This window comes from Daldinia loculata, assembly GCF_022478755.1.
Source record: "Daldinia loculata strain CBS 113971 unplaced genomic scaffold F4817scaffold_37, whole genome shotgun sequence".
Classification (NCBI taxonomy): Eukaryota; Fungi; Ascomycota; class Sordariomycetes; order Xylariales; family Hypoxylaceae; genus Daldinia; species Daldinia loculata.
The window spans coordinates 218,356-237,189 of record NW_026054891.1 but is presented as its reverse complement, the minus strand read 5'-3'; the positions used below and the strand labels follow the sequence as shown (position 1 = coordinate 237,189).

General features: G+C 46.9%; 4 protein-coding genes across 4 annotated transcripts; 1 reads left to right on the top strand and 3 right to left on the bottom strand.

Annotated features, from left to right (window-relative positions):
• Nucleotides 1-643: 643 nt before the first annotated feature.
• Nucleotides 644-2,828, bottom strand: F4817DRAFT_342804 (TBC-domain-containing protein). The gene is made up of 3 exons (XM_049303944.1): nt 2,157-2,828; nt 1,311-2,101; nt 644-1,252 (listed from the first exon to the last, which is right to left on the bottom strand). The coding sequence occupies exons 1-3, from the start codon at nt 2,655-2,657 to the stop codon at nt 1,129-1,131; spliced, it is 1,416 nt and encodes a 471-aa protein (XP_049157445.1). The 5' UTR covers nt 2,658-2,828; the 3' UTR covers nt 644-1,128.
• A 3,267-nt stretch (nt 2,829-6,095) lies between these two features.
• F4817DRAFT_359875 (sulfate permease) lies at nt 6,096-8,702 on the top strand (the record flags this gene model as incomplete). Its single annotated transcript, XM_049306214.1, has 3 exons — nt 6,096-6,369; nt 6,424-6,569; nt 6,624-8,702. The coding sequence occupies 3 exons, from the start codon at nt 6,096-6,098 to the stop codon at nt 8,700-8,702; spliced, it is 2,499 nt and encodes an 832-aa protein (XP_049157444.1).
• Nucleotides 8,703-10,511: 1,809 nt separating this feature from the next.
• F4817DRAFT_359874 (uncharacterized protein) lies at nt 10,512-11,945 on the bottom strand (the record flags this gene model as incomplete). The annotated part of the gene is made up of 1 exon (XM_049306213.1): nt 10,512-11,945. One exon carries the CDS (start codon nt 11,943-11,945, stop codon nt 10,512-10,514), a length of 1,434 nt encoding a protein of 477 aa, XP_049157443.1.
• A 2,331-nt stretch (nt 11,946-14,276) lies between these two features.
• Nucleotides 14,277-16,567, bottom strand: F4817DRAFT_167131 (uncharacterized protein). The gene has a single exon (XM_049298166.1). The coding sequence runs from the start codon at nt 16,295-16,297 to the stop codon at nt 14,567-14,569; it is 1,731 nt and encodes a 576-aa protein (XP_049157442.1). The 5' UTR covers nt 16,298-16,567; the 3' UTR covers nt 14,277-14,566.
• Nucleotides 16,568-18,834: the final 2,267 nt, after the last annotated feature.

Below are 18,834 nucleotides of genomic sequence, written 5' to 3'. Positions count from 1 at the left end.
GTGTAGTCTTTCTTCATGAGCCCCTCGAGCGAAGGGCTGGGGTGGAAGTATGTAGGGAGATGTATACTTACCTACCTACCTATGCTAGGCGCTCAAGGGAGAAAGAAAGCAACGTAGACTCAATACCACTACCGCCGCACCAGTTACAAAAGGGAGCAAGCAAGCAAGCTTTCGACTTCGTTAGATAAAATCCTTTAACCATCCCTTATCAGTATATTCACTCGAGAGCATGTAGACTCAATCAATTATCAAGTCCCAGATTCCAGGTAACTCTTACTATAATACCCCTACCCCTATAACCCAAGACTCAAGACTTCAGAAGTTCAAAATCCAACGCATCAAGTTACATCCATCCGTCCATATCGCCGCAAATCAGACACCTAACCACTTATACATGCCTAACCTAGGTACCTCTTATACTTGACAAACATTCCAATCATAACTTTCATTTCCAGAGTTTTACAGCAGCGCACGACGGCGCGTCTGCCTATTACGGTATATAATAGAATATCCCCCCCTATCCATCCATCATCGTTCATTTCCGCGTTAAAAACCCTAGAATCCTCCCTCCTTATGGAATATATAGGACGTATAGTATATTATAGTATACCGTAATACCCGCCCCCCCTGCCCCCTGCCCCCTGCCCTATCTATACTCGTACAAAACATAAGAAGGATTCGTTTCGTAAACATCATTCGCGTGATCGTGAGCTAGCCAGCCCCATGGCTCCTTTTTTTGTATTCGCTTCTTCCCCGGTCGTCGTGCACGTCGTCTAGTACCGTACAGAAGTAGAATGAAAAAAGACATAAAATCGGAAAAAATTTAAGTTTCCCCTTTTGCATTACCCGTTGTAGAGAATAAACCTCTTGTTTGGAGAAATCTATATGCAAGGGCCGTCTTATATTATATAAGTGCCTCTTGACAAAAGGAACCCGATTCGTTAAAAGACCTCGGCTTTTAGGGTGATATCATTATGCCGAGATCTCGCAGTTAGTTGGCTTTGAAAGGATTGTCGACGGTTGGAGTTGTTATTACAAAGATGTATGTATGATCCAATACTAAAACCTGGGTCATATGAGCGTAACTCGTAGAGAACCATATCGCGTCACCTTTTGAGAAGGGGTATGTCATAGGGCGTGTCGTATGATATCGGCATAGATATCGTCGGGTATCATCCTAATGATAGCTAGAGCTGTTCGCTTGATCATTTCTGCCCGTAAAGCCGGGAATGATCGAAGGAGTTTGTTAGGACTATTTACTTGTTAGTATGATAATCCAATATCTAGTAGTCATAGGTGTGCGTGCTTACTTCAAAGAGGTAATGAGTTCATTGCGCATCATGATTAGCTGGGCGACAATACACACGATGTTCAACTGCGGCCCGTAGGCGAAGAGGAAATCCCAGTGCTTCAGTACCTCTGGTAAAGGGGGAGTACATGCGCAGAGCGTAAGGACGGAAGGAAAAGCATATATCTCTGCTGATAGGCCCTTGGATGTTAAGTAGAAACTCAGCTTAGGATCCACGATCGCCAACACTTTGTCAACGAGTGCTAGACCGCGATGAACTCCGTCCATTGCACCCCTAATGTACCCAGGACACTCCTTGGTTAGGAGCGTATGGAAAGCAGCGAAAGCTTCTACCTCGCTACGGGCTGTGTATAAGAACGGAGCAGCAAGCACGTTCATGCCCTGTACATAAGTCCCGGGTTCCGAGGTAGTAACATCGGAACCTTCTGTCGTGAGCGTAAGGGCGCGGGCACGATTCCTAGCAGACGGTGAAGAGGCATCGGTTTGCGAGACATCGCTGCGAGAGCTACCACTAACGCTTTCAGTCGCGGCGAGGGACAATCTGCTACTTGTTGGGCGACGTTCCTCCTTCGCATCGTGAAGTTTCCAGGCGATAGCGTTAAGAAGACGAATCAAACTCGCCTCGCTAACGCGGCGACGGAAAAGGGGATCGGTAGTCAGGGTTCGAAATGTGTCGTTTCGGATTTTGGAGTAAGCGGGAGAAGCCCCTCGATGTATAAGTCCGAGGTACTCGTTAGTATCAAGAATGGGCGCATCGATAAATATAAGCCAGAAGTAGATTCTAGTCCGCGACTAAGCAGCCTTTATTAGCACGGTCGAAATCAGATCGGTATCAAGAAATTCGCACCATTCCATCGCTGTCGCTCCTGATACCCTGATCTAGGACCTTAAGACGCGCACTCTCCAAAGCACCATTCACATCCCCGTCAGGGGGTCCCTCCCTAATCAGTCTGTCTAGAGACATGGCATCAGCTACTCTTGAAGCCTTACTTAGAGCGCTTCTCTTGTGGTTTAAGGATAGCAAAATATTGTTTGGAAATATAGAGGGCGTCGGGGGTGGCGGGGGTGTCGCGTCCGAGTTGGCTCTGTTTCTCTGTGGGGATCGGTTGACATTGCGAGTCGGAGGTGGTACGCCCTCTTGGGGATGTCGGAGAACTTGTTGGGATATCGACGAGTTTTGACTGGAAATTCGAGCAGTGGCACCGAGGTTATGTGCGGATTGTAGTTTGCGCAATCTGTGAGTGTGAGGTGACGGAGGGGTGTGTATTTGGTTAGGGAACGTAGTGGTCGTGAAGTTGTTGAAAGCTTGCGCGATGGGCGGGAATGACTCCCGCGTTGGGCTCGTCATTTTGACCAGCTGGCAACGGTGACAGCTATATAGATTTGCGGCGATACGCAAATTGGAGCTATCGTCGATATCGAGGAAAAAGCATGCTTAGCACGTTGTATAGTTGTAGTGCGACGACTAGGCGCAGTGAAATAAAAATAAAAACAGGGCAGGGAAAGAGGTTGGAGTTGTTTAGAGAGGGCTTGAGGTACTTGGGTACATACATGCGTAGTGACCTAATAATAGGTGACTCCCCTCATATTCCGTAGGTATTCACCACATTTTAACGCGAGTAGAACGCGTCGGCTTAAAAAGGTTATTTATTTAGCTGAATATGTACCTATTATGTAAATGTATTATTTCTATAAATGCTTATTCTTCTTTAAAGACGACACAATTACCTTAAGTTTTAATGTGAAGTAGGTAAGTAATGTAACTATTTTAATAATTCTAGTTATTCTTTTCCAATGCTGCAGTTCATTCCTGCATTACATATCTTGTACAACATCCACCGATATTGGACCAGCATGTGAAAAGCTTACATTGATATCAACGCCTAAGGTAAGGCAGGTAAGGTTACAGTAGTGTAAGGTCGGCAACCTTTGACCGATCCACCGCTACTAGGATTGGTCAAGATTTCCCCGTAGATTATGGCCCATGAAGCCTGCAGGTACGATCATTCTGCATATTACCTATTTTACGGTTGACCAGAGGTGACTGAGTGAAAAAACCTGAAATCGTTGTTACATCCACCCCAACAAGAAAAATAACACACCACTAAGCTCGATAAGCAAATATATTAAAATATCCGGGCTAGCGTCTCCACTAGAATCTAGATGCAACCAATTAAATTAAAGGATTTTATTTTCAATTGCTTTATACAACACAACACATAACACATAACACACATAACACATAACACATTTAAATAACTTTACGAAAACAACAATTTAAACGTTATAATTGGTATCATTTTATAGCCTTAATTAATGCGAAAACAATAATCCAAGTTGCATTTAAATCGGCCTTTTAGCTGTTATGTTATAGTAGAATCAAATAGCGTTTATTTAAAAAGGCAAGCACGTGATACCCTTTAAAAGCACCACGATAAAATCATTCCAACCAAACTCCAAATACTTTAATAGCAATATAATACTTAATACACATCGCATAAACATGCAACTTGGTCCATTATTTTCGCATCAATTAAAGCTATAAAATGATACCAATTATAACGTTTGGATTGTTGTTTTCGTAAAGTTATTTGAATGTGTTGTGTGTTGTGTATTGTGTTATAGCTACCCTGGAGCAATAAAGTGTATTTATGCCTGTGCACCATGTTTAGCTTATTTATTTAAACGTAAATATTTAATAAAAGCCTATTTTTAATCCTTGCAATTTTAGTGTCGCATCTTTACCCGTAGGGTGCGCCTAGTAATTTTTGGGGTTTTTTCACTCAGTCACCTCTGGTCAACCGTACTATTTGCATCCGGGGAAGCCGAAGCTTAGTTTAGGAATACCTCTCGGAGACTTACGACTTATGTACATGGATATAGGCTTTTGCATGATCAAAAGATGGCCTCACCATGTTGTACTGCTTATATTTAAGATTGACCAATGGTAACTCGATATGACAGGTAGTATCCATCGAAGGACTGTATTTTAGCTACTCATCCATCATAGTTTTTATGTGCTTAAAATTTACACGTCGCATTCGAAAGCTTAACAACTCTATGATGAACACCTGACTTAATATCACCAATACACCACCGGCGGCTTCTTAGTTTATAGATATTTAAATATTATATATTAACCACTGCTGCCAGTAAAGAGAGGTCCCATACCGGCTAAACATTCTCACAAGTCTGGACTCTAAAAGCAAGTTAAATAAATGGTTTAATAAGAACACGATGCGTTCGTAGGTCGGCTTATAACCATTTTATAGTAGTTCTTATAGAAATACTTACAGCGAAACCGGCACCGGATCAACACCCGTCCAATCTATTATGACATAAGACATTAGAGATAAACTTCCCCATGTTTTCGATCAGTATGAAGTTTCCCGTATTTATAATGATGGCATCAACCAAAGACAAGATTGCGCCATCGACGCTAACCACCGTGCCTTTATATTTAAGCTCTATGATTGGTTGTTTCAGTTAGTTTTTCGCCGAATTGGGTGCAGTTATCTAGGTACTTGTTCCACTTGTTCCAATCGTCATTATCTCCAACCTCAGCATTGTCTTATGTTAGTAAGTACTTCCAGATTATTCTTACCAATATCTAATACGCAACCTCCATTACAAGATCATATGTTGTAAATTCGTACCGTGTCTAACTGCCGAATATGCTGCGCTCAAGGTTCCATCAGAAAATGGAGTTAGCACCACCGAATATTACGTGTATGTACTACGTATGTAAAAGTCGGTGTTCGGTCTCACTTCTTTAATCCGTTGGTTTTAAATAGCGAATGAAGACTGTATTGCGTACTTTGCTGTTTCCAAATATTGCCGCTAGACTTCGAATGGTATAAAGCCGATTGCGCCATCGAGTGATCGGCCAATCCGAGGCTATCAGCAAAACTTCAAGAATCAACATGGACTGTAAGCTATATAGCAACATCGTTATCCAATTACTTATTACCTCACTGCCACAATTGTTCTTTTACTGTGGCTCGCCGAAGCCTTTCTATGTATCTGAACAATAGTATTATATTCTCGGAAATCTCAAAACCATTCATCTACCAAGGCCACGCGCCGATCCACCAGTCCCCCCTGGGGCGACAGTCTAAGATCTCGAGTACCCACTGAGACTACGTACTACAAACTCAGCCAGCATCGAGCTCGGCCTACTTGAATAATAAACTTTCACTTCTCATTACACAGACTACGCAGACTACTCAGACTCTTGTCTAACAACTAAAAACGCTGTCGACGTTACAGCAAGACCCTGTGCAAGGCAAACTGAGAACATCCTAGCCGAATTGCTTATAGTTGTTGTCTTTACCGAAGCCTCGTATCCTCTCGGTGTAACTTCTAAGAACAGATACCAACCCTTTACTTTATTGTGGACTACCCATTCACCAAATCCACCTTGTCGTCTAACCTAAGGATTCCTTGTTTATTAACTACCATCTGTGGCCTCTTTAACAACACTTTATATTCTCGAGTCGGTCTTATCAACCACTTTATCAAACTTCATTTTAATGGCTACCGGTGCTTCTTCATAGCGATACTTCGGAGCCGGGTTTATTTAACCTACGCTCAAATTAATGGTGTTAAACACACCCTCAGCGTTGAAGTCGAGTTGCCTTGCTACCCCTTGCAGGTAGTGTCCATTTTACATAGGGTCACTCCATACTTCATTTCGGTTATAAAATTCATTATATATACTTTCAATTGCCATTAAGGCTTGTTACCTCTTAACTCTTAATTCTGCCCTTACCTAATAGCCCCCACGATGTCTTCGTCGACGAAAGCTAGCCAAACTCTAGCAAAGGTCTTAGGGATCAAACTCGAAGACCCCGATGTAGACAATGTAACTAGAGGAGAATCGGTCTTCTCGACGCATACGGCAGACAGTTTCGTCGAGCAGCAACCCACAAGCGCAGAATGGCTCGCAGAAATTACGCCGTCGGGACGAGATATGCTAAACTATTTCAAGTCATTATTCCCCTTTTTATCTTGGATCGGGTTTTACAACTTACAATGGTTTGTGGGCGATCTCGTTGCAGGTATGTTCTATCGATTCGGCTATAACAGGTAGAGTATAACTAACTTCTTGTCAGGAATAACTATTGGTGCAGTCGTTGTGCCACAAGGAATGGCCTACGCCAAGCTGGCTAATCTACCAGTGCAATTTGGTTTATATTCATCGTTCATGGGCGTTCTTATCTACTGGTTTTTTGCTACTTCCAAAGATATTACTATAGGAGTACGTCAAGGTAGAGCTCTTCGTTAAAGTGGTCCTCTCGCTAACTTGTTGAAGCCTGTTGCCGTCGTCTCCACCGTCACCGGCTCTGTCGTCGCTAAAGCTACCAAGGAACTTCCTCAATACGAAGATGAACCATGGGTCATCGCAAGCGCCCTTGCTCTCATATCCGGCGCAATCGTGCTTTTTATCGGTTTAATCCGGTGTGGATGGATCGTCGAACTGATACCTTTAGTATCACTTGCTGCTTTCATGACCGGATCCGCTATCAACATTGCCGCAGGGCAGGTTCCTACGCTTATGGGCATCACTGGCTTCTCGACGAGGGATTCGACGTATTTGGTCATTATCAACACCTTAAAGAACCTAGGAAAGACGGATTTAAATGCAGCTATGGGTTTAACAGCGCTCACACTGCTCTACGGAATCCGGATTTCATGCGCGTGGGCAGCAAAGAAGTTCCCGAATCATCACAAGTTGTTCTTCTTCCTCTCGACGCTAAGAGCAGTCTTCGTCATATTATTATACACCATGATTAGTTGGTTGGTTAATATGAACCGTCGCGACAACCCTGCCTTCGCCATTCTTAAGGACGTTCCTCGGGGTTTTCAGCATGCTGCCGTTCCAACTATCAATTCAGACATAATCAACTCGTTTATTGGCGAACTACCTGCAACAGTCATTGTTCTACTCATCGAACATATCGCCATCTCGAAATCATTCGGCCGCGTCAACAACTACACTATAAACCCGTCGCAAGAGATGGTTGCCATCGGTGTTACCAACGTCCTTGCACCCTTCCTCGGAGGATTCCCATCGACGGGTTCTTTTAGCCGCACAGCTATCAAATCGAAGGCGGGTGTCCGGACTCCTTTTGCGGGTGTTATCACGGCCGCTGTGGTACTCCTAGCTATTTATGCACTTACGGCTGTTTTCTTTTACATCCCATCCGCGGCTCTTGCTGCTGTTATCATCCACGCCGTCGGAGATCTTATAACGCCACCTAACACGCTTTACAAGTTTTGGAGAATATCGCCTCTCGAAGTCCTCATCTTCTTCGTCGGTGTATTCGTTACCATATTTTCAACGATCGAGAACGGAATCTACGCCACCATATGTATCTCGTTTGCGATTTTTATATTCCGTGTCCTTAAATCCCGCGGTAGGTTTCTCGGTAGGATTCAAGTACACTCCGTACTAGGCGACCACCTCATCGGCAATGACAGTAACGTGATGGGCGAGTATGGGACTTTTGATGCTTTGGACTCTAGTCTTTCGCCGCCGACACGCAATGTTTTTCTCCCAATTGACCACGAGGACGGCTCAAACCCAGAAGTCGAGGTTTCTAGCCCCTATCCTGGTATTTTTATTTACCGATTTTCCGAAGGGTTCAATTACCCAAGCGCAAGTCACACTCTAGACTACCTTACAAGCCACATCTTCGCCAATACGCGTCGTACTAGAACAGACACGTTTGCGCGTGTTGGCGACCGTCCGTGGAACGATCCGGGTCCGAAGAAGGGTCGAGAAGAGAACACGGCGTTACCGACGTTGAAGGCTATAATCTTCGACTTTAGTTCGGTCAATAACGTCGACGTAACGTCGGTACAGCAATTAATCGACGTGCGCAATCAATTAGACCGTTACACAGCACCAGACGTAGTAGACGTTCACTTCGCCTGCATCAACAACCGATGGACGAAGAGGGGACTCGTCTCCGCCGGCTTCGGCTATCCGACCCCGCGCCCGGACGGCCTACACTCGCGGTGGAAGTCCATCTTCAGCGTCGCCGAGATCGGCGGCTCGGATTCTGCTGCAGCCGCCGCAGAGCAGGAAGCCAATGAGAAGGAGACTCAGATACGACCGACTCTCAGCAAGTCGGAGTCGGTAGACCCATCGACGCAGGACACTCCCGGACCCAGCACTGCTTCTAGTATAACGCAGTCTGCGCTTCTGAAGAATAAGGCGCCTGATTTTACTAAGAATAACGAGACTAGAAAGGTCGCGGTACACGGGCTTAATCGCCCGCTATTCCACGTCGACCTGACGAGCGCGCTGCAAAGCGCCATTGCGAATGTGCGGGCGAGAGATGAGGTTGAGGCCGCTGGAGGCCCGGACATTGGCGTCACAGTTTGAGGTTTATATTACCGAGTATGGCTGCGTGTAAAGACGCGTATAATGAGTATTGGTTTCGGTAAATGTTGTGATCATGAATGAGAAATTAGGGAGGTGTGTCATTGAGTCATTTGAAGCGACTAGCTTATAGAGAGGGTAAGGGAATGAAAAGGAAAGGGTGAAGTTTAGCATGATTGCCTACTTCGCCGGATTGGCCTATAACTTGGGGCTTTTGGTGGTATTAGTATTGTGGCCATGCCACGTCGAGTTGCGTTATACATATTACTTGCATAGGTACTGACCTATATATATGAAGCAGGTAGCGTTGGAGATACCCCGAGAAATACCAGATCATAGTATGGATACCCGTACCGCATTTTTATCTACGTGAAACTGCTTACTTTTCGTGAATTATGTTTCTTTAGGTACACGCTTGCTTCGAGTGACGAGTCGTTTGATATTTCCCTCATTGTGCAACGCTCCGGCGACCTCGCGCGGGGACCTCGAGCGGATAATGAAGACTCGCAGTTTACCTTAGTTAGTCTACTTCTTGAACGCTCGTATCCCTTTGTCTACCTAACCTACCTAGGTAGGAATATCCATCATCCTAGGCCGAGAATATACATATTATATTATCCCAATTCAAACACGGCCCTACTTATTTACTTACTTACAGATGTATACGAGCTCTAGTCTTCGGTCTGCGCTAACCAAACTCCCTAAATCGCCAACGAAAGAAAACGGTCGGTAATAGGGCGAGGCGAGGCGAAATGATGAGGCGGCACGAAATGAAATATGGCTAATTAAGACCTGGCGGAAATAAGAGATGGAGGGAGCAATGCATGCAAGTCGGGTACAGCGTGAAATTCGGAGGACGCCGGCCGGCTGGGCTGGGCTGGGTCGGGTCGGGTCGGATGCCGGGCCGGGTTTGGGGTGGGGTGGGGTGGTGTAGGGTGTAAGTAAGACGGGATGGGCGAAGCGCCAACGGCCTTGACAAGTAAGGACTAACGGTATGATTTCGGTAGCTTGATTAAGTTATAACGTGATTGTATATCGTACCTATCTTATATTAGATAATCTACTCCACTGTTTCCTAAGGTAAGATAGATAGGTTAGACAAGTGGTCGCTGTAGTAAGAGGTACATAAGTAATTCAGGGGAAAGCAACGCGCAATGGAGACAAGACGAGACAGTGAAGAAAAGGAGACGACATCACAAGAGAAACAAAGAGGGAGTCAATCATAATAGTCAGTCTTCACTAACAATCTCGTGCCCAAATCTCAGTAGGTTAGTCACATATCACAATATCATATCAAATCCCCAAATTCATCGCCAAAAGCCCAATTTATACCACTTCACAGTTTGTATGTAGTAGCAATCTATACATTTCTAACTACCTACCTAGAGGCATCTAACCACCTAACCAAGCTACCCGTCTAACTGAATATGAATCGCGAGAAACCCCCATCTATCCAGTAGTAGTAGTCTTTAAAATCATAGCATACCTGTAGCCATAGCCCCCCCAAAACCAAAACCAAAACCAAAAGAACATATCGATCCCAGCGCAGCTCGGGATACCGTAAAAGAAAGATTAGAAAATTAGAAACCCGCCCCCTTTTCCTGAAAGGGGGAGGGGATGGAGATTGGTCCGCGCCGGATATCCTATAGTTCACATGTGTGCGTAGAGTAGAGTAGAGTAGGTCGTTCCGGTGACGGGACAGCCTGTTCCCGGGCTGGATACCTACTATTTCCCCTAGTTCCGCACCGAAAGATAGAAGGGGAGAGAGAGAGCTCGTGAAGTGATATAGCCAGCTAGCTAGTTCACCTCACCTCACCTCACCCTCTTCGCACTCCCACCCAACCCCTGCCCCATCCCCATCCTCTTCGACCCTCCACTCCTACTCCCACTCCCACCACCACCCCCCTCCGTCCCCTCCATCCCCTCCATCCCCCCCGTCCCCCTACCCCTCAAATACCCAACAAGCGACCCCAACCGCGCCACATACCCCCCCGGCGCCCCCCGTTCCACAATCCTCCCCCGCAAACCCGCCAACTCGTCGACCCAAGGCCCCAGCACCTCCGGCGGTATCGAAGCCAGGATATCCACGACGAAGTTCCGGTCCTCGCCCCCGACCAGCCGGAAGAACAGGTCGCGCTCCGCCCGAGGCGTGTGAGGCGGCCCCACGTCCCGGTCCCAGCCCACGACTCGGGTTAGGACGTGCACCGCCGCGCGCGCCGCGGCGCGCAGCTCCCACCGCGAGAGCGGGCGCTCCGTGTTGTGGATTGCGCTGCGGATCTGTCGCGTCACGCGGGCTAGGTGTGCGGCGCACCACTTGACGTCCTTGGGACGCGCGGCGTTCTGCAGCGCGGGGGTGGTAGGGGTAGTAGTAGTAGTATCCGCGTACTGCTGGAGGCCAGCGAGCGCGGCGTCGGCGCGGAGCTGCAGAGAGCGGAACTGGTTCGAGTGCAGCTCGTCGGCGCGCATGGAAGAGAGGAAGTACTGGAAGAAGTCGTCGTTGCGGAGCAGCATGCGGAAGATAGTCTGCTCGAGATCGCCTCTCTTGACGACTCGCCGGCCTTTGCGCGGGTTGTTGAAGAGATCCGGTCGGTACTCGTCGGTGGGCACCTCGTTGAGCGAGGCGAGTATCTCCCGCGTCTCCCGGACCCGTCTGGGGTTGGGATCGGGGGACTGGCCGACGACGTCGCAGTGCAGGCTGTCGGCTAGCATATCCAGGTGGAAATCCGATATTTCGTCGTAAGGGTTTCCAAGCTCGGTCGGATACCCGTACTTTGTTAATGAAAAGGGGCTCCTCTGGACGCCCAGGACCTGGTTAGTAATCTGGTCGAGCAGCCAGAGGATGTGTCGACAGGGGGATTCGCCGCGCTCGCCATTCTGGCAGGTACAGCTTGGAATGCCGTAACCACTCTGTTCCGAGCCAGTCCGAACAGTATACTCGACAGGCTCCGTTATCAGGAAGAGGCAGCGCTCGTCCCCAGCCTGGCAGCCACGTAATGTGAACTGCGGGGGCACCTCTATAGCTTTATTGACGTTATCCCGCGTCTCTTCGTCGAGAAGGTCTAGCGAGTACCTGAGATTCGACGGAGAAACCATGAAGCCATCATCGTCGATATCGAAATCCCGTTCGGTATCCGACTCAGAGCTCGAGTCTTCCACCTCGACTCTTAGTTTCCGGCTCTGAAGGCGAGTTACGGGCGGCATGCTTCCGAGTGAAAGCGTCCTGAAACGCTCCGTTGGGGGGGACATAGGTAAGTGACAGGAAGGAAGCTTGTTGAGATGAAACAAAGACGATACCGAAGGATTCATTGCACGTATATTGAAAATGACGAAGACGGTTGGTTATATAACATTAGGTACATAGCCAGCCATAGGAAACAGGCAGACAGATTAGGCCAAGTCTCAAAAAGTCCGACATGATGACAAAAGCGACCCAATATCGAGACCGCTTGGTCTACGTTGGTTCAAAGGCACAGTCATACTTTACCTATTCGGTGTGAGTTGAGAGCAAACTGGCAAACCGTGAGTAAGGGGAGAGAGAGGAGGCGTGGGGGAAGAACTAGAATATTCAGCCACGGGTCGAAACGGGCAAATGAACAACTCAAAAGGGACGTTGCAGGTGAAACGATATAGTATGATGTGCAGTTAATATCTAGAACGAGTAATCGCTGGACCCGAGGGAACGGATAGGACTGGCGATGCCGAATCTTACCTCGTGACATCAGCTATTGCTGACGACAGAGAAAAGAAACCTATACCACATACATAGAAGTGTTACTATACTATGTACGATATCACCCTGTACGTAGACAAATGGCCTTCATCAGCCACAGAGACCGACCGGGGTCATGATTGGCAAAGAAGCCGAACGGAGTCCTCGGAGCGGCATTTTACCTTCATTTTCTGCCTTGGAGGAGAAAAAGGGTAGTACGGGATCCGTAGTTGTGGGCTAGCATATAAAGCACGGCCGGGGCCTTTGATGCGACCACCGTTCATTATGAGAGGTTCGTCGTGTAATTTGGGTCGCGATTTGGGCCGCGAAGCCTCGGTGCTAGGCCGCCTCTTGGCGCGGCCACCTCATAAAAAAGCCATAAAAAGCCATAAAAGTCTCCAGCGAAGGTCGGCCCATTAGGCGGCCAGTGAGGCTTCTTGCAACACACTCCCTTTTTCACACGGGCCTTTAGTTTCAATTTATTCTTCGAGAGAGAAAAAAAATTTGAGGACTCCGGCACCAAGTTGTAAGTTGTCGTGTTTTTGACCGGCCAAGGTCGTCTCGAATCATTGAAATTCCACCGCCCTTGCGCATTGGGTCGAAATCGAGCCATCCGATTTAGGATTTCCCCGAGCTACCCCAGATGCCTGTATTGCCTATTCCGGTATGGGATTTCGAGCCGGGATAACATCCGGCGCACCTGTGGGCATTCGGAACACTACTCGGTTTCTAATGACATAGCTCGGACCGACAAACTTCATACACGGCTTGCTTCGCTGTATAGCCTCACAGCGAATACCGGCTTCATTGCAGTAATGCATGAACATGGAGTACTGCTGCAGACGAGTAGCCACGCACCAAGGTGATGATGCAAACACCTGATCGTGATCTCGGCGGAATGGACATACGATGCTCTGCCTCCCCCAAAGTCATCCATCTTAGATCCCATTGGACACTTCTAAAAGGGCCTTATAGTCGTTAGGTAGTGAGGTTGTGGGACAATACTACCGCAATGATGGACCGCTGCGCCGCTTCTATTTGCTCCCCTTTTCTCTCAACAGTTTGCCACTTTAGCCAGTTGTCAATAGGGCTAGTCGTGGCTGCATGGTTGAGAAGCTGCTAGTAGAGTTAGGGTTAGGACTTTGGACTGTGGAAATTACTTCCTATGTCTTTCTATGAGGGTAGTGGATGGCCAGGGGTGACCAACCCTTCCTCTATCGAAGTGCTGGCATCCTAGTTCCAGAGTCATTCTAGACTTCTTTCCAGACACAAGACTTTGGTTTCACTACCCATGACATCCCTTACCCCACGCTGAACCCCCTGAACCCCTTCCGTGGCGAAGTATCGAGCCAACGTTCCTCTAGTCTCGGTATAGCACTCTAGGAGGTTCAATATATACCGGTTATGCTTGGTGGAAGCCAATTGGTTACCGGGCCATTGGCGCAAATTTGGCCATGACTGTTCGAAAAGGTCACAAGCAATGATAGGCGTCTATGATACAAGGGTTGGCATAGGATTTACCTGTTTTCTCTTTGGGGAGTCTGCCTAGCGGGTAAGTCGGGAAGGGATGAGGATCATACACTGGCCGAATGGCTCACGATTCTTCGACATAGCCTCATAACTATAAACGAGTATAGTATAGGCTAGGTCATTTAACAGTAGCGTCGTTGGTGATGAGTTGGAGTAGAGGTTAGGATTCTCCTCAAGACAAGCGGTAAGGTAAGTAATCTGTAAAAACTTGGTGCAACATGGAGAACGATTGCTCGACCTAGCAGCGTTTGCTTTGAAACCTCGAAGCCTAAAAGGGGTTTCTTGGGTGACTCAACAGATTCGAGGTCCTAATCATGACCATGTGACCAAATAGACGAAGATGGAGATATTTTAGCTATGCTAGCTGAGATTTGTCTATTAAGTTCTATACTCATTTTTGGCAGTGGCCGCTAAACTATGGCATGGTCCCTGATACTTTCGTTGGGGTTTTCCCCTCTAGATAAGTCAGTAGAGGCTCTTTCACGGCGACATGCTCAAGGTACGCTAAAAGTTATTTAGAAGCATATCATGTATTGATGCTGACTGTTACCAAAAGGAATGTGAGTGAGATGCTCGTCTCAAAATGATGACCAGGTTCTTTAGTTCCCCCTCGTATGGCTGCATAGCCTCAAGCGACTTCGTTCTGGAATGCCAGTAGGTCTTCTAAGACTTGGGCTAAGGTTGGGCGCTCAAAGTAGTTGTCGTTCCATTCTCCTTTGCGACGTTGGGAACTTCGAACTTCCAGATACTTTTCCGCTACTTCGATTTCGGTCGACCAAAAACGCTTCGCAGTCTGCTTAACCTCGTCGGCAGTCTGTTCACTGGGAGGTTTAGTTGTTAGAAGAAGCTGACTGTTCCGCCTTATAATGATGTTGCCAAGCGCCTCTCGCCTACCCCTTGTACATTTGTCTATCAGAATTCTCATTGCGGGAGGGGTCCTCCTGTATTCGGGAAACTCAAGTTCGGGCTCCCATCTATACGACTGCCACACGGCTGCCTTCTGAGGACCACTGACCCCTTCAAAGATGCACCACAACACTCTCCCAAGCATGTATACTTCAGCGGCTTCTTGCTCTGTCTCGCTGAGGGCAATCCATGATATGTTGAATCCATATTCTGGGTTAGTATATTTCTCGCCTTCCAACTCTTCGAATTCTGGAACTAATTCCTGCATTATCTTTCGATACTTCTCGCTCACGGATTCGGGTACACACTCGTCAGTTGCGATTAGACGGATGTATTCGATAGCGTTAACCTCCGGGGCCGCAAACTCGCACCAGACTCCTCTCTGTTCAAAATCGACCATAATGACGTCGGACTTTTCTGATAGTACAATATTGTCCAGGCGTAAATCGGGGTAGTATGTCCTAGAGCGAGTTTTTAAATGTTCAAGAGCCCTGGTTAACTGTATCGACCACTTCAACTGATCGACACGTTGCAATTGGCCATGGGCTTGCAAACTGGGCAGGACATCTCGAAGAGTACCTTTAGCGTGATAAAACGTAGTAAAACCAGCAACAGCCTTCTTGAACCCGAAATTGCACCTCTTCGTGACAACATGCATTGGCCGTCTGATGACGTTCTCATGGGGTTCGATCGTGCAGAGAGTCTTCAGTTCATGGTAAAGGTATTTGGCCCCGCTGGTCAATGCCTTGAAAATAAATAGCTGCTCGTGAATTCGGACGAGACAAACGCTATCATGTAGAACCCTGACTACGTGAAGATCAAAGAAGTCAATCACTGGAGGGAAGGGGAATCCTGAGCCCCAGAGGTCAGCCAACCTTGAAAGCGGAAGCAGCTTATGCTCCAGGTTATGGTTAAGGCCGACTTTAACTCGAACTTGGTGCGTGTCGAGTGACATATTCTCTAGGATTAGACGTGATCCGAAAGGCACGCCTTTATAGAATTTTTCGAAAGATGACAAGTCGTGGAAATCGGTCGTAGTCCAACGCTGGAGGATTCGGACAATGTGTCTTGCTATAGCGAGCCTGGGTAGTCGAGCGGAATCCTTGGTGTGGAAGGCCTTATCGAGTTCGAGCTGGTCACGGATAAGATGTGGTTGTGAATTAGAAACGAAAACATCCATGCGGATAGGAGGAACCTGTTCGATGAACAGCGGGAGCACATAGTATTGGCTGCCCAAGCCGGCACAGCCGTCGACACGCCATAGGGGATTTGGGGGCAGATCGAGGCTTTCTATACGGTTTTTGGGATTGAGGAGAGAGTCCGCCCAAGGGAGTTCAGTATAGGAGTTAACGGCATTGGGAGGTTCTGACTGTTCCTGAACCTCTAGGGGAGGACGGTAATAAGCCGCAGTAGGGTGAATGACTTCTCCTATGGCTGTCGGAGATAGTTCCATCTTGAAGCTGATATTTCTTTCCGAAAATTAGCAGATAACCGTAGTAATGTCGATACCGAGCTGATGATGGGATCAGGAGGTAGTGATTTTGTAAAGTAACATTACGGGAAGGCTGAAAGTGAAAGTGGATCTGGGGACTTCTTGGAGGCCGTGTCAGAAAAAGTTTGAATTGAATCTAGCTGACATTCAAGGAAGGACGGAAGGACCACTTGATGCCCCGGGGGGTTAACCGCCACAGCAGGAGCCATCTCTTAAGATCTCCGTTTGGGGTTTCCTCAAATAAAGGAACTTGCGTCTGAGGGTATGAAGGTACTTCAACGTTCAACGTGGTTGCTCTCCAGGTAGGTACCTATCCAACTGAAATAACCTACGTGCTACCTTAAGGTCGGATGTCGTAAGTATGCATATTAGGCGCCCAATGTGGTCGTGTTAGATTTGGCGTACCTAGAAGCAAGAGATGTATATGTATAAGGAACAAAGTCGATCTTTTTTTTGGAATACTCGTCGGTGCCCTGTATCAAGAAGCGGCTAACGGCAGCTCTAAATTGTCTTTTCTTTTTTTCGTATTGTTGGAGAATCTCCTCTCTTCACCCGTCTGATGTTTCCTTGGCTGCCTTGCGAGATTACCTTAATCTGTATATTCTCCCAGTGATATCCAATGAAGACTGCGTATTGACTGCGTATGAATGATTGAAGTGGTTGAGAAAGACGCGAGTTTCCCATCTCCGGTAGTCACGAGAGAGCGTTCACGACCCTTCCCCTTTCAAACCCACAACGGGCGCGTTTGGGGCTTGTCTTTGGTTCGTTCCAAATCTTGACTATCTACCTACCTGGTTATTTAGTTGCGCCAAGTCCGGCGGATCCAGAAAACACAGCTTGGGCAAAGGCCAAATGAATGGCGAGCATGAATAACGACTTCAACTCTCAGCCATTGAAAAAAAAGGAGTGCGCTGACCGAGTATCTGACCGGTTGCAAGCCCATGGATTCTCCATTCTCCTTATCCCTAGCGGTACCTAGTCGGCCCTAAACCTGAAAAAAAGAAAAGCAAATAGGGGAACAACGGGTCACATATCTTTCGGTATCATGATTGGTTGAGAGACGTTGGCTCCGCACGACTTATAGGAATTTCCTACCTAATACATGTAAGTTTGCAACCCAAGGTTTCTACCTACCTACAGCATTATGCTAGGCATCTTAGCTAACACAGCGTCAGTATACGCAAGGCTGTTTTAAGTGGTTAACCCAGTGTATGCCCAAATAGGGATTCCGCATCTCCCTAATTTTCATAGCGGCGTCCATCCCCTCCTTAGCATTGATATTAGGTAACCGGCTTTGTGAGTTTTCTTCGACCCATTGACCGTCAACTTCAATTCCTTAATATTACTAGCCAATGGTCGGTCTTGGCCATGTATGGAGAAGTTGATCATGGATTGACAAAGACTTTATTTTCCATGGTTGAGATGAGCCTATTCGAACTGCCAACAGTTAAGAGACCGGTCTGCATCTTCGCTAGGGCCTCGCGAAAGTATGAGGCGGACATAGCAATGTTTCGACGCCCTGTCTTATCGGGTTTTGATATATATAGAATGCGACATTGGGGAGTGCTGCGACCTTTTATATATCGTCAAGTGAACGTAATAACCACATGCCGAGTAGGTAGTGTTGTGTATCTGCGTAATCGTGATTAGTTAAAGATGTGGATTTTTCATAGGGCTGAGATATACCTACGATGTAAAGTCTTGGCATTTCCAATATCTACACTGGATCCTCATCGCCAAGAAGCCCCAGGGACCACTTTCTAGTTCGTGGGACAACTTAAAAACAAAACGATGGGAATGCCAGGTACTCGGACCACATTTCCTTTGTTATTGTGCTGCCACAGATTGCTTAACCTTGGTAAAGTCGACGTAATATGGAACAAAAGTCGTATCTATTGTTAACTAGCACGAAGCTTCTTTATGGAATGATTATAGTGTCACTCGGAAGGTTGTATTCAAACTGTCGAAAGTCAAGTATGGAAAGAGTTTAGGTTAGGTATAATGTAGTGACAAGACGAAAGCTGCGCGTCATGGTGGCTCATGTAAGTACAACTTCATTCGAAGTGAAACATTAGAATAGAAGCTTCAACTGAGCAACAGGTACGTTTTGAGTTGAGGAAACGCGTTGGTAATATACATATTGGTCTATCTATTATATGTCGCTGACAAAGTTACCTAATATTGGACACCATCATGACTTTTGATGATTTTTACTGACTTATCATTTGCATTTTTTTATTGTTTAAAGCTCGATTGGAGCTGACGGGCCGGTTAGGTAGATATACAAAAAGTCCGGGCCGATAATCAGATAAATAAATTTTAGAGTGAGCCGTGAAATTCCACGTGGCGAACCAATTAAAAAAATAGTTATATATATATAAAAATAACATGAACCCTAAAGGTGGGAGACTTTCAAGGGTGGTGGGAACTCCAAATTCGGCTGATCGCCCCTAACCGATGATGTCACTCGGGTAAATTGGAAAATGGGGTTAGTAGGT